This window comes from Coregonus clupeaformis, chromosome 40 (assembly GCF_020615455.1).
Source record: "Coregonus clupeaformis isolate EN_2021a chromosome 40, ASM2061545v1, whole genome shotgun sequence".
Classification (NCBI taxonomy): Eukaryota; Metazoa; Chordata; class Actinopteri; order Salmoniformes; family Salmonidae; genus Coregonus; species Coregonus clupeaformis.
Window position 1 is genome coordinate 32,385,697 of NC_059231.1, and position 22,679 is coordinate 32,408,375.

A 22,679-nucleotide genomic window follows, 5' to 3' on the forward strand; every position below is an offset into this window, starting at 1 on the left:
CAGGTGTATATATATTGAGATCATGTGACAAATCATGTAACACTTAGATTGCACACAGGTGAACTTTATTTAACTAATTATGTGACTTCTGAAGGTAATTGGTTGCACCAGATCTTATTTAGCGGCTTCATAGCAAAGGGGGTGAATACATATGCACGCACCACTTTTCCGTTATTTATTTTTTAGAATTTTTTGGAACAAATAATTTTTTTAATTTCACTTCACCAATTTAGACTATTTTGTGTATGTCCATTACATGAAAAGTATTCACCCCCTTGATTCCCCCCCCTAAAGTCAATACCCTGTAGAGCCACCTTTTGCAGCAATTACAGCTGCAAGTCTCTTGGGGTATGTCTCTATAAGCTTGGCACATCTAGCCACTGGGATTTTTGCCCATTCTTCAAGGCAAAACTGCTCCAGCTCCTTCAAGTTGGATGGGTTCCACTGGTGTACAGCAATATTTAAGTCATACCACAGATTCTCAATTGGATTGAGGTCTGGGCTTTGACTAGGCCATTCCAAGACATTTAAATGTTTCCCATTAAACCACTTGAGTGTTGCTTTACCACTATACTTAGGGTCATTGTCCTGCTGGAAGGTGAACCTCCGTCCCAGTCTCAAATCTCTGGAAGACTGAAACAGGTTTCCCTCAAGAATGTCCCTGTATCCACCATAAAGCCCAGCTCTGTGGAGTGTACGGCTTAAAGTGGTCCTATGGACAGATATTCCAATCTCTGCTGTGGAGCTTTGCAGCTCCTTCAGATCTTATTTAGCGGCTTCATAGCAAAGGGGGTGAATACATATGCACGCACCACTTTTCCGTTATTTATTTTTTTGAATTTTTTGGAACAAATAATTTTTTGAATTTCACTTCACCAATTTAGACTATTTTGTGTATGTCCATTACATGAAATCCAAATAAAAAATCAATTTCAATTACAGGTTGTAATGCAACAAAATAGGAAAAACGCCAAGGGGGATGAATACTTTTGCGAGGCACTGTATATAAAATCCTGACCTTGAATGCAAACACTGTAACAATACTTTTTGAATTGATTTATGATTTATTTGAATAGGGAAATGTACCAAACCTAAGCTGAAGCATTTAAGGCGTTGAACTATCAAAATTATATTGAAAAAAATCCACCTTGCATCGATTAAGGTTCAAAATGTTGTGGCACCCCTAAACTGGGTCTGTGCCCATTAAATATTTTCTGGACACGCCACTGCATAGCACCACCTGAAGTTTGATAAACGGCATTGGTGCTATGGTCACCAAATCTATTTCTCTATGCAATTCTATTAGTATAAAAAAATATCACCATTATTTTTGGCATACAATATACAGTAGCTCAGTATTTGTATTATTTATTTTATACAGTATTTTTTGCTCATCTTTATCAAGGGTGCCAGTAATTATGGACCTGACTGGATGTAACACAATGGCCGTTGGCCACAGTGATATGGAAGTGTGACCATCACTGAATAGACCCTGTAGATGCATGTAATATGTACTGTATGTACACTGAGTGTACAAAACATTAAGAACACCTGCTCTTTCCATGACATAGACGGACCAGGTGAATCCAGGTGAAAGCTGTGATCCCTTATTGATGTAACTTGTTAAATCCACTTCAATCAGTGTAGATGAAGGTGAGGAGATAGGTTAAAGAAGGATGTTTAAGCCTTGAGACAATTGAGACATGGATTATGTATGTGTGCCATTCAGAGGGTGAATGGGCAAGACAAAAGGTTTAAGTGCCTTTGAACAGGATGTGGTAGTATGTGCCAGGCGCATCGGTTTGTTTCAAGAACTGCAATGCTGCTGGGTTTTTCACGCTCAACAGTTTCCTGTGTGTATCAAGAATGGTCCACCATGTTGAATGTTTTGTACACTCAGTGTATATTGATGTGGTTTAATGTGTATGCCCCTAGCCAATGTGATGGAGGTCAACAATGTAACTGGAGACAAGTGTGTAGGAGGCAGGAGTTTACTTTTTTACTCTGCTTATGTAAAATGCATACACAAAACTAGGTCCTTCTGAATGTTGTAGAATAAAAAGCACTTTCCTAACTCTCAACATTGTATGTGTTTTTTTGACAGAGTGGGCCAGGGAGGGTGAGTGGTGTTTTGTGACTAAAGTGAAGTGGAAAGCGATGTTTTCGCTGTTTGAAGCCTAAATGGACGATAATGGACTATAGTGCTCATGTTTCATAATATCTGCTGCATGCTGAGCTCTTCTCACACAACCTTCTCATTCCCCCTCGCGTCTCTGCATCTGTTTGGGCTTGTTTGCTGTGAAATAGCATGTGACTTTAATAGGTTTAATCTACACAGAACAAAAATATAAACGCAACATGTAAAGTGTTGGTCCCATGTTTCATGAGCTGAAATAAAAAGTCCCATACATTTTCCATTCACACCTATTTCTCAAAAATGTTGTGCACAGATTTGTTTACATCCCTGTTAGTGAGCATTTCTCCTTTGCCGAGATACACCTGACAGGTGTGGCATATCAAGAAGCTGATTAAATAGCATGATCATTACACAGGTGCACCTTGTGCTGGGGACAATAAAAGGCCACTTTAAAATATGCAGTTTCGTCACACAACACAATGCCACAGATGTCTCTAATTTTGAGGGAGCGTGCAATTGGCATGCTGACTTCAGGACTGTCCACCAGAGCGGTTGCCAGAGAATTGAATGTTAATTTCTCTATCATAAGCTGCCTCCATCGTTGTTTCAGAGAATTTGGCAGTATGTCCCACTGGCCTCACAACCGCAGACCACGTGTATGTCATCGTGTTGGCGATCGGTTTGCTGATGTCAACGTTGTGAACAGAGTGCCCCATGGTGGCGGTGTGGTGATGGTATGGGCAGGCATAAGCTACGGACAATGAACACAATTGATTTTATTGATGGCAATTTCAATGCACAGAGATACCGTGACGAGATCCTGAGGCCCATTGTCGTGCCATTCATCCACCGCCATCACCTCATGTTTCAGCATGATTTATCTAGGCAATTAGTTAAGAACAAATTCCAAACCTGGACGACGCTGGGCCAATTGTGCGCTGCCCTATGGGACTCCCAATCACGGCAGGTTGTGATACAGCCTGGAATCGAACCAGGGGGTCTGTAGTGACGCCTCAAGCACTGAGATGCAGTGCCTTAGACCACTGCGCCACTCGGGAGCCCGAGTGATAATGCACGTCCCCATGCCGCAAGGATCTGTACACAATTCCTGGAAGCTGAAAATGTCCCAGTTCTTCCATGGTCTGCATACTCACCAGACATGTCACCCAATGAGCATGTTTGGGATGCTCTGGATCAACATACACGACAGCATGTTCTAGTTTCCGACAATATCCAGCAACTTCGCACGCCCATTGAAAAGGAGTGGGACAACATTCCACAGGCCACAAACAGCTTGATCAACTCTATGCGAAGGAGATGTGTTGCGCTGCATGAGACAAATGGTGGTCACACCAGATACTGGTTGGTTTTCTGATCCACGCCCCTACCTTTTTTTTAAGGTATCTGTGACCAACAGTGACGTGAAATCCATAGATTAGGTCCTAATGAATTTATTTCAATTGACTGATTTCCTTATGAACTGTAACTCAGTAAAATCTTTGAAATTGTTGCATGTTGCGTTTATATTTTTGTTCAGTATATAATCACTTTTTATTTTATTATCTTCTTCTCTTCTGTTCTCTTCTCTTCTCGTCACTTCTCTCCTCCCCCTCACCTCCCCCTCACCTCCCCTCCACAGCATTTTGATTTTGATTGACACCTGTATGGAGATTCACCTCATTAGACCAGAGCATATTGAAGCCCTCATCCTGACAGGTTCTGAGTGAGAGCAGCCATTGTTAGTGACTCACTCCAATCTGCTAATTTTCATTAGTTCAGAAGCCCTTTGAAGTGAATGGAAATGCACTACAATAATTAACATTGGTGTTAGCATAGAGAATGGATGGGTAGTGTGTTTTAAATCCCCTATCTATTCTCCAGCAGCACACAGCTGTTATGTGTGTGCATGTGTGCGTGGGATTGGGACCCTCATTCAGTGTTAATGTATCAACACCAGTGTGATGTATACAAAGTGATTAACACGGTCCATTTGAAACAGAATTAATCCAACCTTCTGTTCTGCTCGTGCTGCTTTCAAGTCATATTAAGCGTGTGTCAATGTTCCCTTAATGGTTGCTGATGTTTTGTTATGTAGGAAGCATGTAAACAATCAGTCTTCTTATTCTTCTTTTATTTTTCTTTCCTTCTTCTCTTAACTTCCACAGTATTGTCATCACCACTGCACAGTACCGTGGTTTGTCATACATTGTCAGAGCCTAGTCCAGTTGAAGCACCCAGGGCTTTAACAATAACACTAGGAATGGATCGCTCTCTGGGTCCCAGCTGTTCAATAGGCATTTACCATCATATCTCTCCACTCCTTACTCATTAACCCAGCCCACCTTTCTCGCTCTCTTTCTCTCTCTCTTTCTCTCTCTCTTTCTCTCTCTCTCTCTCTCTCTCTCTCTCTCTCTCTCTCTCTCTCTCTCTCTCTCTCTCTCTCTCTCTCTCTCTCTCTCTCTCTCTCTCTCTCTCTCTCTCTCTCTCTCTCTCTCTCTCTCTCTCTCTCTCTCTCTCTCTCTCTCTCTCTCTCTCTCTCTCTCTCTCTCTCTCTCCATTTCTCCACTCCAGTAACAATAGGAGGATGATTCTCTGCTCCTCCTAATCTTCTCTACTTACACGGCCATTATTTTGTATTCCACTCACATTCACACACACTTATCTTTCCTCATCTCTCCAGACAAGGTTCTTTCTTTCTTTCTTTCTTTCATTCCCAGACGTTTTTATTTTTCTGTGAATTGGTCATCAGCTGGCTCTGTGGCTGGCAGGGGTTTGTTCACTCTTCATGTCCGGAGGCAATCTGAAGCAAATAAATGGAGAGCTGTAGAGAAAGGTGCTGTGCTGATCTCCCCTGGGTAATACTATCATATAGGAGACATAGACATTAGTCGGGGTGTGTGCGCGCCTCCTCCACCTCCTCCCACTCCCCATCTCCTCTCTTCCACTCTCCTCTCCACTTCTCCTCTCCGCTCCTCTCTCTGATAACGATCCAGCTAATAACACAGTCAGAGATTAAATGGTTTGCTACAAAGTCCTCATAGTCACTTCCTTAGTGATTTCCTGCTTTACTGTTTGTTCTGAAAATCTTACTTGAGAAGAGCTGACTTTCTATCCGTCACTTTAATGTTGCTTTTAGATAACATTTCATGGCAAGCTTAGCTAAAAATCGACCATGTTAAAAGTCAAATTCTCTCTCTCTGTATCTGTTGAAAGAGTAGCTTTTCGGGTTTGAGCTGAGTTAAAGCGGCAATAAGCAGTAGAAACAATAACAAAGGGTCATCCCCGCCCCTGTTTCGGTAAAAAACTTAGGGATGGGGCTGGAGAAATGTAAACCGTCTCAAATTCATAGACAGATCTATGTATGCAAGACCTGACCATCCATGATATCAGAATTATAGTTTTAACCATGTTTTGAGGCTATACAGTGTTTGTTAACATTTACTTTGTTTACAGACATTGGTTAACAAACAAGCTTATATTTTGGGTACTGATGGGGGTACAACAGTATATTCTTTAAGAATCAATGGGGACATATCATTAATTTATAAGTACAAAAATTTATGTAGCAACTGCTGATTGCCCCTTTAAGCTCAGAACGGGCTGGCAAGTTTTCCTGGAACGTGCATCGCCAGGGGCAACACCAGTAGCCAATGGGGTGATGTTTCACTCTTATCTCACTGTGCACACTCATCTGTGATTGGTGCAGAAGCTTTGGCTGACCTTTAGCGAGAGCCCTCTGCATTCTGATGTGAATCATTAGAATGTATCTCTGAGTTGGATCTCCTCTGATTTACAGTCTCTGTGTTATATGGGAATAACTGAGTAATATTTCATTTCAGACTGGGATACATTTCTCTAATCTCCTCTCTTTTTTTATCTTTCTCTCTCTCTATGCATCTCCTTCCCCTGTTACTGGCTGTCCTCACACTCTCTGAACAAGGTGGAAACTCTCACTGTGCGTGTGTGTATGCGCACGGGTGTGTGTGTGTGTGTGTGTGTGTGTTTGAGGAGACATCCATAATTCAGGCTGGCGGGCCACAGTCTGTCTGTCTGTCTCCCTCTTGGCACAGAGAGCTGGACCAGATATGACTCCAATACACCGCTGTCTCACCTCCTCTTCTCCTTGCAGACTTGTCCCCCTGTTCCTTTCTCAGAATAGTAGACTACTTGTGTCTCCTCTCCACTGACTTCTGCAGCTTACCAATACCCTTAAATATTGAGTGGTGCATCTTGGCACTGAATTATACAATGGGAAAAAATACTTGATTTCGAGGAACATGAGTTACATTACAATTCAGTGAAGTAAAAAAATCATCTGTTTGATGCAGGATAGCCCAGTATAACGTGCACATTGACATACACTAGCAGATTGAACTTTTTACCCCTACACAAATATTGTTTAAGAAATGCGCTCAAACACATTCTTAGCATGCATGCAAACCGAAGCGTAAATTAGTGATTTAAGAGTAAAATAGTGATTTAACTCAGGGAAATTATGCAAGCATCCCTCTACTCCTCCTCTCATCCTCCCTCTCTCCTCCCCCTCTCCTCCCTCTCTCCTCCCTCTCTCCTCCCCTCCACGCCTAGACTCTAACCCTGATGCAGCCTCTGACCTAACATGAGGCGACAGCTCTGTACTTCAGGCATCACTCCCCACCCACCCCTTCCTCTCCCAGCAGTAGACCCAGGCTGTGTGTCTGTGTGGACTAGAGTAGCACAAAGCCCGACTTGGGCCCTATCCATCCATACCCGCCTCATGGCTCCTAGCCTGACCTGAACCACAGCCAACGCAGGCAGAGTGGCTCGGCGCTGGGGAGAGGAGAGCACCGAGCCCCTGGTCTGGTTCACCCCCTTTCTCACAATGAGTAAACAGGCTTCGTCAGGTCTGCTGCACTAACGTGTGTCTGCGGGCTGTGCAGTGCACTCCACATGGCGTCACAGGGTGACAAGTCCAATGGTTCCTTACAGTACCTGATCTATTCCAATACAGGAGGTGGTGGAGAGGGCAAGAGGCTGTGTGAGCTACAGTGCACGGTACGGCACGCACAGCACACAACAGCACTGTGTGCACTCACCTGTTCAACCCGTTGTTTGTCTTGACTTGTTGGGAAATACTGTAAGTAGTGAAGGATTAGACAGTTATCTCTCTCTCTCTATTTATATTTGATTTAGTTTCCTCAGGGATCAAGGGAAAGGAGGGTTTTCAACTTGCCTGCTTGCTTGAGCTATGATAATCAGAACATTATTGTGTTTGCTACAGTTTATTAAGCCAATGGTTTATGGTGTGTATGTGTGTGTGTGTGTGTGTCCATGCTAGCGTGCGGTAAATGAATAAATACCCTCCTCTTGCGTTTGCCTTCCAGGACCCAGATAAATTTCACAGTGGCGATTGATTTCACCGCTTCAAACGGTGAGCAACACACACACACTCACTCACACACTCAACACTTCTCCTAATGCTCGACCAGGGCTATTTAAATGTATGCAGATGGGGAATAAAGTTATCTGTAATAGCCCTACTCTATTAAAACCTAATGCTGTAAAAGAGATGATAGCTTAGTGGTGATAACAGGAACGAATGTGCCTCTCTTATCCATTTAATGTGGGCCTGTTATAGCAAGGCTGGGAGGAAATGGCCTATCTTAGACGTTATAGTGAGGTTGACTGGGACTACCATATCTCTTAGATACCAACAGATGGTTCAATTCAAACATAGACCCACTGATAACTCATAAGCGTAGGGTTATTGGTTCCTTGTTTTTATTTGACAAGGTTCGATATAGGATATGATATGCAGGAGCTGATGTTATGGATTTGTGTCCAATAGGGCCGTTAAAATATCTAAATGTCATATGTCACTATACTCATAACCACTACAGCCAGTGTGCTATGAAGTGATTTTACTAGACACTAGTGAAATTATTCTCCTGCTCATATTGATTATGGAATGATGTATGTCACTTATACTGTACCCACTACCCAGAGTATTATACAGAGGGAAAGGCAGGGAAAGAGATCTAACACAGTCTCTAGTGAAATACTGTATTATGCTGTGTAAAAGAATCACCATTTTGGTTGAAATCACAACTACCTTTCTGTATGGGCAAAACTCAGAGAACACCCTATTCCACATATAATGCACCACTTTCAACCATAAACAGCATGGGCTAGCAGTGCACTAAATGGTGAATTAATTTTAATTTGAGACACATCCATTCCTTTCTATATCTGGCTCTGTTGTTCCATTATTGTACCTTGTTATTACTGTCCCATTATTTACCATTACCATACCTGTTTCCCAGGCAACCCAGCCCAGCCCACCTCCCTCCACTACATGAGTCCCTACCAGATGAATGCCTATGCCATGGCCCTGAAGGCTGTAGGGGAGATCATCCAGGACTACGACAGTGATAAGATGTTCCCTGCTTTGGGCTTCGGCGCCAAGCTGCCCCCCGACGGACGGGTCTCACATGAGTTCGCCCTGGTAAGTGACCTCTAACCCCTGACCTCAACCCCCTGAACCCTGATAAGATGTTCCCTGCTCTGGGCTTCGGAGCCAAGCTGCCCCCTGACAGATGGGTCTCACATGAGTTTGCCGTGGTAAGTGAGTGATGTCGTTCAGAGAGGTTGGAACAAAACCTGTGGATGGATACCCCAACACCAGAGTTGTTCAGTCCTGGCTCAGTTGGTTAAATTGTGGGTTTGCTCCCTGCATGGACCACATATACTTAATGTGTTTACCATGGTTACAGGCTTGTTTTGTTTACATCTGGTCAAAAGCTGCAGATGCAACCATCGAAGCATAAGCAATTAGACAAGTGAAAGAGCAACAAAAAACTAAGCAAACTCCACCTATCTGGCACTCCAGGCAGGCTCGAACCCTCAAAGTTTCAACGTCTCCTTAGTGGCTGTATTGTAGAGGCTTAGGATGCCAAGTCCTAAAAAAAATACTACCCCTGAGTTCTATGACTGCCAAGGAGAACAGTAACTGTCCTTTCTGTAAGACAGAAACCATCGATCACATACAGCCCTCCCTCCCTCCCGCTCTCTCTCCTTCCCTCTTCAGCTCTACAGAGTACTGTAAACAGTAGGATACCACTCAGACAGGAACATGCCTCCAGCACGCTCAGCAGGGATTTCCAATATGTATCTCTCACTGGGCCTAAAGTTGTATTGATGAAAGCTGTTTATTTATCCTCCTCTAGTTCTCCTCCTCCATTACCTTGCTTCAGAATTGAATTGGAAAGATCTTTAACCAAATGTTTTATTTTATTCTCCTGCTTGAATGGGATTGATGAAAGATGTTTAACTACCCTCCTCTTTTTGTGTCTTCCAGAATGGCAACCCCCAAAACCCATACTGTGCAGGTATAGATGGAGTGATGGAGGCATATTACCAGAGCCTGAAGTCAGTCTGCCTCTACGGCCCAACCAACTTCTCTCCTGTTATCAACCATGTGGCCAGGTAAGGGGCTATGAGGAACAAAGCTGGGGGGGTCACTTGGGGTCACTTCAGTTTTTGATTCATTTCAGTGAATTTGCGAACCAAATTGAAATTCAATTTGTGAAAAGAAAATTATATTACCCACGGTTTTCTGTCAGGAGTTTTTAGATTCAGTCCCTGAACTGATTGAATACACATAGCAGGGTGATAACAACAGAGGGTGATATCTATAGGTCTTCCTTCATTGAATTTCAGATCACATTCCTACCAATGCACACCTAAACCTCCCAGGCATGAGAGAGCCATGTGTCATGATTCCTGAGACCTGAGTAGATCAATACTAACTAAGATGGCCTAAACGTGTGTATCGATCCACTGTCCTCTGTGTTCCAGTGAGAGTCATTTGCGACGCAGGCTGTATGTTGTGATTGATGAGTTGTTTCCCTGAGAGCAGAAAAGACTAACAGAGGAAGTGTCCAGACTAACAGAGAGTTAACTGAAATGTAGCAGCTTTTAAAAGTGCAAGTAGATGTTTCAGTACATAACTCACAGAGTATTATACTGAGAATAAGTTGGTGACAGTGTTTCGGCTACATGGACTAATGGAGACATAACTGAGATTCTTCAACTCTTAAAAGTGTGACTATGTTTCTCAGTGCATGCACAGCTCACAATTTCACAGATAATAAGTGCGACTGTGTTATAACATTCCACTGTAGAACTTTAACGTTAATTGAGTCACAGAAAAGGTGCTTCTGAGCTGTTAAAAAATAAATTGTAGTTTTCTGTGACTTTTTGTCACATTCTGTTCTTTAATTAACCAGTAAACGTGTTGTTTGTGTGAGTGAACAATGACTACACAGTCCTTCCCATACACAGTCAAAAGTTTGAACAAACCTACTCATTCAAGGGTTTTTCTTTATTTTTACTATTTTCTACATTGTAGAATAATAGTGAAGACATCAAAACTATGAAATAACACATATGGAATCATGTAGTAACCAAAAAAGTGTTAAACAAATCCAAATATATTTTATATTTGAGATTCTTCAAAGTATCCACCCTTTGCCTTGATGACAGCTTTGCACACTCTTGGCATTCGCTCAATCAGCTTCACCTGGAATGCTTTTCCAACAGTCTTTTCGGAGTTCCCACATATGCTTAGCACTTGTTGGCTGATTTTCCTTCACTCTGCCGTCCGAATCATCCCAGGTCATCTGATGCAGCACTCCATCACTCTCCTTCTTGGTAAAATAGCCCTTACACAGCCTGGAGGTGTGTTGGATCATTGTCCTGTTGAAAAACAAATGATAGTCCCACTAAGCCCAAACCAGATGGGATGGCGTATCGCTGCAGAATGCTGTGGTAGCCATGCTGGTTAAGTGTGCCTTGAATTATTTTATAAATCACAGACAGTGTCACCAGCAAAGCACCCCCACACCATAACACCTCCTCCTCCATGCTTTACGGTGGGAACTACACATGCGGAGATGATCTGTTCACCCACACCAAGTCTCACAAATGCACGGCGGTTGGAACCAAGAATCTCAAATTTGGACTCATTTCCACCGGTCTAATGTCCATTGCTCATGTTTCTTGGCCCAAGCAAGTCTCGTCTTCTTATTGGTGTCCTTTAGCAGTGGTTCCTTTGCAGCAATTCGACCATGAAGGCCTGATTCACACAGTCCCCTCTGAACAGTTGATGTTGAGATGTGTCTGTGACTTGAACTCTGTGAAGCATTTATTTGGGCTGCAATTTCTGAGGCTGGTAACTCTAATGAACTTATCCTCTGCAGCAGAGGTAACTCTGGGTCTTCCATTCCTGTGGCGGTCCTCATGAGAGCCAGTTACATCATAGCGCTTGATGGTTTTTGCGACTGCACTTGAAGAAACTTTCAAAGTTCTTGACATTTTCCGTATCGACTGACCTTCATGTCTTAAAGTAATGATGGACTGTCGTTTCTCTTTGCTTATTTGAGCTGTTCTTGCCATAATATGGACTTGGTCTTGTATCAAATAGGGCTATCTACCTTGTCACAACACAACTGATTGGCTCAAATGCATTAAGAAGGAAATAAATTCCACAAATGAACTTTTAAGAAGGCACACCTGTTAATTTAAATGCATTCCAGGTGACATACCTCATGAAGCTGGTTGAGAGAATGCCAAGAGTGTGCAAAGCTGTCATCAAGGTAAAGGGTGGCTATTTGAAGAATATAAAATATAAAATATACACTGCTCAAAAAAATTAAGGGAACACTTGAACAACACATCCTAGATCTGAATGAATGAAATAATCTTATTAAATACTTTTTTCTTTACATAGTTGAATGTGCTGACAACAAAATCACACAAAAATTATCAATGGAAATCAAATGTATCAACCCATGGAGGTCTGGATGTCACGCTCTGGCTCCGGGACTGTGTAGTTTGAGCCAGGGTGTATTCATTTGGTTGTGTTGGGTATAGGGTGTGTTCATTTGGTTTTGGTTGTAGTGTCTTGTCTCGTCATGTGACTCCCAATCGGAGGTAACGAGTGTCAGCTGTCGGCTCGTTATCTCTGATTGGGAGCCATATTTAAACTGTCAGTGTTCACCTTAGGGTTGTGGGTTTTTGTTCCATGTTTCAGTCTGTGTACTGAGGACTTCACTATCCGTCATTGTTTATTGTTTTCTCGTTCGTGCACTTTAACTTTAATAAAGTCATGTTCGCTACAAACGCTGCGCTTTGGTCCACTCCTTCCGTAGACGGCCGTGACAGAAAAACCCACCATCAAAGGACCAAGCAGCGTGTCCAGGAATCGGCAGCCTGGATGTGGGAGCAGCGTCGGAGGGACGAGAGGCACCCCCAAGAATTTTTTAGGGGGGGGGCACAGGGCATGGACGACGGGGCTGACGGAGGCAGAGTAGGGACCGGCCTGTTCCTACTCCACGCACCAAGCCCACGGTGTGCGTCGCCAGTCCGGCCCGGCCTGTTCCTGCTCCACGCACTAAACCTGCGGTGTGCGTCGCCAGTCCGGCCCGGCCTGTTCCTGCTTCACGCACTAAACCTACGGTGTGCGTCGCCAGCCCAGCCCGGCCGGTTCCTGCTCCACGCACTAAACCTACGGTGTGCGTCGCCAGCCCAGCCCGGCCTGTTCCTGCTCCACGCACCAAGCCTACGGTGTGCGTCGACAGCCCTGCCCGGCCTGTTCCTGCTCCACGCACTAAACCTACGGTGTGCGTCGCCAGCCCAGCCCGGCCTGTTCCTGCTCCACGCACTAAACCTACGGTGTGCATCGCCAGCCCTGCCCGGCCTGTTCCTGCTCTACGCACCAAGCCTACGGTGTGCGTCGACAGCCCTGCCCGGCCTGTTCCTGCTCTACGCACCAAGTCTACGGTGTGCGTCGCCAGCCCGGTCCGGCCTGTTCCTGCTCTACGCACAAGCCTACGGTGTGCGTCGACAGCCCTGCCCGGCCTGTTCCTGCTCTACGCACCAAGTCTACGGTGTGCGTCGCCAGTCCGGTCCGGCCTGTTCCTGCTCCACGCACCAAGTCTCACGGTGTGCGCCGACAGCCCTGCCCGGCCTGTTCCTGCTCTACGCACCAAGTCTACGGTGTGCGTCGCCAGCCCGGTCCGGCCTGTTCCTGCTCTACGCACCAAGCCTACGGTGTGCGTCGACAGCCCTGCCCGGCCTGTTCCTGCTCTACGCACCAAGTCTACGGTGTGCGTCGCCAGCCCGGTCCGGCCTGTTCCTGCTCCACGCACCAAGTCTACGGTGTGCGTCGACAGCCCTGCCCGGCCTGTCCCTGCTCCACGCACCAAGCCTACGGGGTGCGTCGTCAGCCCTGTCCGGCTCGTTCCTGATCTCCGCACCAGGTCTGTGGTGCGCGTCGCCAGCCCATTCCGGTCCATTCCTGCTACTCGCACCAAGCCAGGGGTACGAGTCGTCGGCCTGGTCCGGCCCGTTCCTGCTACTCGCACCAGGCCAGGGGTGCGAGTCGTCAGCCTGGTTCGGCTCGTCCCTGCTACTCGCACCAGGCCAGGGGTGCGAGTCGTCGGCCTGGTCCAGCCCGTTCCTGCTACTCGCACCAAGCCAGGGGTGCGGGTCGTCGGCCTGGTCCGGCCCGTTCCTGCTGCTCGCACCAAGCCAGGGGTGCGAGTCGTCAGCCTGGTTCAGCTCGTCCCTGCTGCTCGCACCAAGCCAGGGGTGCGAGCCGTCAGCCTGATCCGGCCCATTCCTGCTACTCGCACCAAGCCAGGGATGCGAGTCTTCAGCCTGGTGAGGCCTGTTCCGGCTCCACGCACCAGGCAAAGGGTGCGTATCGTCTGCCAGGTCCGGTCCATTCCTACCTCACGCGCCAAGCCAGGGGTGCGCGTCGGAGGTCCTGATCCAGCAAGCGGGGTCAGATCGGACCGGGGGCACTACGGGGGGAGTGAAGTGGGGTGGTGGTCAAGCCCGGAGCCGGAGCCGCCTCCGAGGAGCAACACCCACCCAGCCCTCCCTATTTTGGGGTGTAGGCGCGGTCGGAGTCCGCGCCTTTAGGGGGTACTGTCACGCTCTGGCTCCGGGACTGTGTAGTTTGAGCCAGGGTGTATTCATTTGGTTGTGTTGGGTATAGGGTGTGTTCATTTGGTTTTGGTTGTAGTGTCTTGTCTCGTCATGTGACTCCCAATCGGAGGTAACGAGTGTCAGCTGTCGGCTCGTTATCTCTGATTGGGAGCCATATTTAAACTGTCAGTGTTCACCTTAGGGTTGTGGGTTTTTGTTCCATGTTTCAGTCTGTGTACTGAGGACTTCACTATCCGTCATTGTTTATTGTTTTCTCGTTCGTGCACTTTAACTTTAATAAAGTCATGTTCGCTACAAACGCTGCGCTTTGGTCCACTCCTTCCGTAGACGGCCGTGACACTGGATTTGGAGTCACCCTCAAAATTTAAGTGGAAAACCACACTACAGGCTGATCCAACTTTGATGTAATGTCCTCAAAACAAGTCAAAATGAGGCTCATTAGTGTGTGTGGCCTCCACGTGCCTGTATGACCTCCCTACAACGCCTGGGCATGCTCCTGATGAGGTGGCGGATGGTCACCTGAGGGATCTCCTCCCAGACCTGGACTAAAGCATCCGCCAACTCCTGGACAGTCTGTGGTGCAACGTGGCGTTGGTGGATGGAGCGAGACATGATGTCCCAGATGTGCTCAATTGGATTCAGGTCTGGGGAACGGGCGGGCCAGTCCATAGCATCAATGCCTTCCTCTTGCAGGAACTGCTGACACACTCCAGCCACATGAGGTCTAGCATTGTCTTGCATTAGGAGGAACCCAGGGCCAACCGCACCAGCATATGGTCTCACAAGGGGTCTGAGGATCTCATCTCAGTACCTAATGGCAGTCAGGCTACCTCTGGCGAGCACATGGAGGGCTGTGCGGCCCCCCAAAGAAATACCACCCCACACCATGACTGACCCACCGCCAAACCGGTCATGCTGGAGGATGTTGCAGGCAGCAGAACGTTCTCCACGGCATTTCCAGACTCTGTCACGTCTGTCACATGTGCTCAGTGTGAACCTGCTTTCATCTGTGAAGAGCACAGGGCGCCAGAGGCGAATTTGCCAATCTTGGTGTTCTCTGGCAAGTGCCAAACGTCCTGCACGGTGTTGGGCTGTAAGCACAACCCCCACCTGTTGACGTCGGGCCCTCATACCACTTTCATGGAGTCTGTTTCTGAACGTTTGAGCAGACACATGCACATTTGTGGCCTGCTGGAGGTCATTTTGCAGGGCTCTGGCAGTGCTCCTCCTGCTCCTCCTTAAACAAAGGCGGAGGTAGCGGTCCTGCTGCTGGGTTGTTGCCCTCCTACGGCCTCCTCCACGTCTCCTGATGTACTGGCCTGTCTCCTGGTAGCGCCTCCATGCTCTGGACACTACGCTGACAGACACAGCAAACCTTCTTGCCACAGCTCGCATTGATGTGCCATCCTGGATGAGCTGCACTACCTGAGCCACTTGTGTGGGTTGTAGACTCCGTCTCATGCTACCACTAGAGTGAAAGCACCGCCAGCATTCAAAAGTGACCAAAACATCAGCCAGGAAGCATAGGAACTGAGAAGTGGTCTGTGGTCACCACCAGCAGAACCACTTCTTTATTGGGGGTGTCTTGCTAATTGCCTATAATTTCCACCTGTTGTCTATTCCATTTGCACAACAGCATGTGAAATGTATTGTCAATCAGTGTTACTTCCTAAGTGGACAGTTTGATTTCACAGAAGTGTGATTGACTTGGAGTTACATTGTGTTGTTTAAGTGTTCCCTTTATTTTTTTGAGCAGTGTATTTGGATTTGTTTAACACTTTCTTGGTTACTACATGATTCCATATGTGTTATTTCATAGTTTTGATGTCTTCACTATTATTCTACAATGTAAAAAATAGTCAAAATAAAGAAAAACCCTTGAATGAGTAGGTGTGTCCAGACTTCTGACTGGTAGTGTACATGCGTGTGCACATACCTATACACACACAGTCCTTAAGCCTTAATGAGCTTGCCTTAATGAAGTAAAGGTGCTGTCAGAAGTTAAGATTAACAGACTTCTGTGTGCATGTGTGTGTGTGTGTGCATCTACATGCATGTGTGTGTGCGCCTGTTTGTTGTTGCTGGGAAGCCCCGCTAGAAATGTCGAGTTGAGGGTTGACAACCCAGTGCAAAATTAGTTCATTAGTGCCACCCTAGACACCCCCCTCCTCCCTTCTCCTCACCTCTCCCCTCACTCCCAGGCCCCACTGTCATGCCAGCCTCCTCTCATCTACTCTGTTTGTCTCATCTCCTCATTCTCCGTGTGCCACTCGCCCCCACGTTTTAATAATAACCGCTCCGTTCCCTCTCTGCCTTGCCTCACGCTCCTCGCAGTTTAATAACTGTCCAGTTGACTTATCTGTCTTTGTCTCTGTATCCGACGCTGCAAGCATCAGATGTTCTCTCGCCGCCCGCCTTACGTGTGTTTGAGCACAGGAAGCAGTCAGAGGCTAGGGCACACGTTGTGTAAAGTAGGTGCCAGAAATAATATCACTACCCAGCCAGTTCATGCCGGGTTTGAAAGGTTACGTCTGTAGGAAATAAATACAATGTTTAATGTAGGGTTTTATGGATATTATAAACACTTGAGTAGTTCACCTATGTACACTGTATGTCTCTCTCCTGTGTGTAGGTATGCTGCATCAGTGAAGAATGGCTCTCAGTACTTCATCCTCCTCATCATTACAGATGGAGTCATCTCAGACATGGCCCAAACCAAGGAGTCCATCGTCAACGTAAGAACAACAATTCACTAACTGCTAGGCAATGTTCCCGCTTTGGCGGAGACCACATTCACGTTAAACCCTCCATATGTCGGCTCAATCGGAATGACCTTTAAATTGACCATTTTCCAAATCCACGATCTGATTGAATCCTGGCCCCAGGTCACTAAATGGTCAGTATGGACACTAGTGGCTAAGACACACATCACTGTCTGTATTACCATAGTCAGGGGAGATGAGCCAGGGGACTTGATTGGGGGAAGTGGGCAAAGTAATATATACAGTGGGGAGAACAAGTATTTGATACACTGCCGATTTTGCAGGTTTTCCTACTTACAAGGCATGTAGAGGTCTGTAATTTTTTATCATAGGTACACTTCAACTGTGAGAGACGGAATCTAAAACAAAAATCCAGAAAATCACATTGTATGATTTTTAAGTAATTCATTTGCATTTTATTGCATGACATAAGTATTGATACATCAGAAAAGCAGAACTTAATATTTGGTACAGAAACCTTTGTTTGCAATTACAGAGATCATACGTTTCCTGTAGGTCTTGACCAGGTTTGCACACACTGCAGCAGGGATTTTGGCCCACTCCTCCATACAGACCTTCTCCAGATCCTTCAGGTTTCGGGGCTGTCGCTGGGCAATACGGACTTTCAGCTCCCTCCAAAGATTTTCTATTGGGTTCAGGTCTGGAGACTGGCTAGGCCACTCCAGGACCTTGAGATGCTTCTTACGGAGCCACTCCTTAGTTGCCCTGGCTGTGTGTTTCAGGTCGTTGTCATGCTGGAAGACCCAGCCACGACCCATCTTCAATGCTCTTACTGAGGGAAGGAGGTTGTTCGCCAAGATCTCGCGATACATGGCCCCATCCATCCTCCCCTCAATACGGTGCAGTCGTCCTGTCCCCTTTGCAGAAAAGCATCCCCAAAGAATGATGTTTCCACCTCCATGCTTCACGGTTGGGATGGTGTTCTTGGGGTTGTACTCATCCTTCTTCTTCCTCCAAACACGGCGAGTGGAGTTTAGACCAAAAAGCTCTATTTTTGTCTCATCAGACCACATGACCTTCTCCCATTCCTCCTCTGGATCATCCAGATGGTCATTGGCAAACTTCAGACGGGCCTGGACATGCGCTGGCTTGAGCAGGGGGACCTTGCGTGCGCTGCAGGATTTTAATCCATGACGGCGTAGTGTGTTACTAATGGTTTTCTTTGAGACTGTGGTCCCAGCTCTCTTCAGGTCATTGACCAGGTCCTGCCGTGTAGTTCTGGGCTGATCCCTCACCTTCCTCATGATCATTGATGCCCCACGAGGTGAGATCTTGCATGGAGCCCCAGACCGAGGGGTGATTGACCGTCATCTTGAACTTCTTCCATTTTCTAATAATTGCGCCAACAGTTGTTGCCTTCTCACCAAGCTGCTTGCCTATTGTCCTGTAGCCCATCCCAGCCTTGTGCAGGTCTACAATTTTATCCCTGATGTCCTTACACAGCTCTCTGGTCTTGGCCATTGTGGAGAGGTTGGAGTCTGTTTGATTGAGTGTGTGGACAGGTGTCTTTTATACAGGTAACGAGTTCAAACAGGTGCAGTTAATACAGGTAATGAGTGGAGAACAGGAGGGATCTTAAAGAAAAACGAACAGGTCTGTGAGACCTGGAATTCTTACTGGTTGGGAGGTGATCAAATACTTATGTCATGCAATAAAATGCAAATTAATTACTTAAAAATCATGCAATGTGATTTTCTGGATTTTTGTTTTAGATTCCGTCTCTCACAGTTGAAGTGTACCTATGATAAAAAATTACAGACCTCTACATGCTTTGTAAGTAGGAAAACCTGCAAAATCGTCAGTGTATCAAATACTTGTTCTCCCCACTGTATAGGGAGAGGTAAAGGCTGACTTTGGATCAGTTCCTAGGGGAACAAGTAAACAAGACATTCTGATTAACTCATCTATCATTCTACAACCCTGGGGTTTATCAGTCAAACTAACTCAACACTCAGACAGACGGAGAGAGCAGGGGCGGGGTTATGGCACACACACACACACACACACACACACACACACGTTAAAGTGTTGGGGGAGTGTGAGTTGAGGGACTTGTTTATTCTCTCATCCCAAAATTCCGAGAGGTATTCCTGTCCCACGCAGCACTCAGGAAGATGCTACATCTCACAGGCACAATCCATTAATATTTACGCGCGCACACACACACACAGCTTGGGGTGAATCAACTTTATTGTATAGGTGTAGGCTGTATAGGTGCTCAGTCAACGTCACTCATAAAACTCATTTCTCAGACTGCCTGACAGAATCCTATGCATATTTATACTGTGTGACAGACTCGACTTTATGTCACAGACATAAACTTTGTTTCCTCGTGTATCCAGGCATCGTGTCTTCCCATGTCGATTATCATCGTAGGGGTGGGACCAGCAGAATTTGATGGTAAGAAACACACAAACACAAACACAGATGCACAAATGCACACACGTACATATGCACACACACATTCACGCTTGCACACACACACACACTCCACTGAGCAGATGATGATTTCAGTATGATGTTTCTCCTCAGCGATGATTGAGTTGGACGGGGATGAAGTGAGGATCTCGTCGAGGGGAAGATATGCAGAGAGGGACATTGTTCAGGTACGCCGTTCCAGTGCTAGGCTAAAAGATGCATAGAGTCATATAGGTGGGGTTTTATGAGCATTAGAATATGCCTGACAAACAAACACAAACTGTCTGCATCCATCTGGCCTCAATTTGTGACAACTGCTATTGTACAACGGGCTTTATAAAATACATTTGATTGATTGCATAGCACAGCACAGAACAGTCAGGGCCATGGACAGAGGCTACAACATACTGTTTATATGCACATAATGATGATCAATAGTAGTAGAATCTAGAAACTAGAAGTACTAGAAAATATATTGGGAAGGAAATTCAAACGGGGGAATCAACAGAATCATACATAAAACCAAAATAGACATTTACACAGATAGTGGTGCTCGTACATTAGACTTTAACAGCATGTTAACATCTGTGTCGTTAGACAGACAGACATCTGGTCTGAGTTCAGATCCTTCCCACCTGCTCTGCTCTCCCTCATCAGGCCAGATGGACAGAGACCCCACAGAGGCCCCAGCCCTAATCTCTGTTAACCCAGAAGTAAAATCTTGCATAATTTGGTCAGCTGCTTGATTAACTTCTGTGTTAATACGTGTTCGAAATTGAGAGTTCCTGCAAAATCGAAGTCTCCACCCTCGCAAAAGGAAATTCTCAGCCAAGGCCCCGCCCACCCCCACCCCCCCTTCCTATCCATGTGGGCACATGCGCAAAGCACTCGAGGCGAAGCAGTTTAAGCACAGCCTTCGCCCAATCCTTATTTAGTCCATAACCTGTGACGAAAACCCCCAAAACGGAACTAATGTTGCTTGGATTTCACGCATCCCATTCAGTCCTGGCAGATTCTCTCAGTCTACATGCAGAATCTGCCCACTGGAGATTACCCCAGCCCTGATGTGGCTAGTCTCCATGCTAGATTAGCCCTGATGTGGCTAGCCTCCATGCTACATTTGCCCTGATGTGGCTAGCCTCCATGCTACATTAGCCCTGATGTGTCTAGCCTCCATGCTACATTAGCCCTGATGTGGCTAGCCTCCATGCTATGCTATTGTGCCAAATGGCTAGCCTCCATGCTATTCCAAATGGTTAGCCACCATTATATGCTAATAGCCTATTAGGCACCATTTCCTATCAGGACTGCCCCTACTCTGTTGGACAGCAGAAGGGGCTCCTCTCTTCCTCCCTCTTTCCTTCCCTCCCTCACTCTCTACCTCCCTCCTCCTCCTCCTCCTCCTCTTCCTCCTCCTTCTCCTCCTCCTCTTTCCCTCCTCCCCTACCTCCCTCCCTCTGTGTGGATGATATGATAGAGGGATAGATCATTACGCTCCCCCTGCTCATTAGTGAGCCTTGTTAACACAGAGAGAACATCAAGGCTGCTCTGCTGTGGACCTGGCTAGGAGGTCTACACACACACACACACACACACACACTAGGAGGTACGTTCTGTTCTGCTCTTTCTAGCCCACTCACTCCCTCACAATCTGTCAGTCTGGATAGTTAGCTGCCTCTACACACACAGAAAGGCAGGACCCCTATAAAAGACAGTTCTGTGATAAAACTGTCTCTGCCCCCAGCCTCATTAGATCAGATGTGAAAGAGACTGAGCGTTCGCTAGCAATGCACTGTACATAGCAACAAGAGACGAGGGAAACAAAAGGTTTTGTTAGCTGATTGGCTAGGCCTATTTCACCTCGCTCTGAACTTGCCAACTGGTATGAATAAATTAATGCTTTAACTTAAGTTTTTCAAAGATCTTTGGAAGTATTTTGCCGAATTCACACATAATGGCATAAGATCTACTATATATTGCCTATACTTTTATTTTAGTATATATTTAGTATATATGTTAGTATATTAGTCCAGCCCCATTTCTTATCTCTGTCGGTTTTCCAGTTAGGATTCAGCATTTAGTAGTTAAACACCTGTACATTGACTGTACTGTAACTAATTCCAGCCCGGTTTTGTCTCTCTCTTGTCATCCAGTTTGTCCCGTTCAGAGACTACATCGACCGGACAGGGAACCATATCCTGAGTATGGCCCGTCTAGCCAAGGATGTCCTGGCTGAGATCCCTGACCAGTTCCTCTCCTACATGAGGACCAGAGGCATCAAGCCCTCACCCGCACCCCCTCCCTACACACCCCCTGGGTACCCTGTGCAGAGCCCTGATGGACACCCATTAAATACCCCCCCAGGACACCCACTGCAGACACAGATCTGAAGGGTGTGGAGATGCCCCCTGGTCCCGAACAACACCTCTTCAAATTTGTATTTGTCTCTCCTCTCTGCATCACTAGCTCAATGATAGGAGAGGCCTTCTTGGCTCTCTCGCTCTCTCTCATTGCACTAATGGAGACTGACTGACTGGCAGAATGAATGGCAGGGTTCTAGAAGTTTTTACTGAGAGGTTCTAAAGGGTTCTACTTCGGAACGGGTGGATGGAGTCAACAAGGGTATGTTTACTTCCATTGTCTGGACTTCCTGTATATCGGCCAATGGAGACACTCTCTGGGACACACCTGGGAATACCGGGAAGATAGACAGAGTCTGGTCTTCCCAACTGACCTGGCAAGGAATAAAGGAGTTAAGGAAAGGATGAATGAAGGAAGGAAGGAAGGGAGGATGAAAGGAGGATAGGAAGGAAGTTCCTGGGGACTGGCCTTTTTCAGGAGCAGAGTGGCGAATGGATGTGGAATCACTTGACTGTTGTAAATAACTGGAAATATATGTCCTTCTCTCTCCCTCTCTCTCTGGTCTCTCTCTCTCTCTCTGGTCTCTCTCTTTCTCTCTCTCTCTCTCTCTCTCTCTCTCTCTCTCTCTCTCTCTCTCTCTCTCTCTCTCTCTCTCTCTCTCTCTCTTTCTATCTCTACTCTGTCGCTCTATTCTTCCAACTCTCACTCAATGTTTACAGTACATGTTAATGATAATGATTTTTACCGTTGGATACTTTTATATAATATATATACTTCTTTCAGTATGAAACTTTGGAATATCAATCGATATTCTCTCTCTTTATCTCTCAGCGTGTTGTCTTTGCCACTGGAGTCAGGTTGAGGTTGCAACAGTGCAGGTCCAAGTAGCCACTGTAATATACTGTACTGTATTGTACTGTTCAATACTAAGTGTCTCTTTGCATGAGTGTAGCATCAGAGCATGCATTGTGGTCCTACACTTCTCT

General features: G+C 46.1%; 1 protein-coding gene across 1 annotated transcript in view; it reads left to right on the forward strand.

Moving 5' to 3' along the window:
• LOC121555134 (copine-8-like) overlaps positions 1–22,293 on the forward strand; it is a 141,496-nt gene extending 119,203 nt beyond the window's left edge. Inside the window, exons 14-20 of the mRNA XM_041868936.2 lie at positions 7,501–7,547; positions 8,440–8,621; positions 9,474–9,601; positions 16,764–16,866; positions 19,257–19,314; positions 19,447–19,520; positions 21,486–22,293. Coding sequence (XP_041724870.1) covers positions 7,501–7,547; positions 8,440–8,621; positions 9,474–9,601; positions 16,764–16,866; positions 19,257–19,314; positions 19,447–19,520; positions 21,486–21,722 — 829 coding nt within the window. The 3' untranslated portion in view covers positions 21,723–22,293. The remainder of the gene's footprint in view (positions 1–7,500; positions 7,548–8,439; positions 8,622–9,473; positions 9,602–16,763; positions 16,867–19,256; positions 19,315–19,446; positions 19,521–21,485) is intronic.
• The last annotated feature ends 386 nt before the right edge of the window (positions 22,294–22,679 follow it).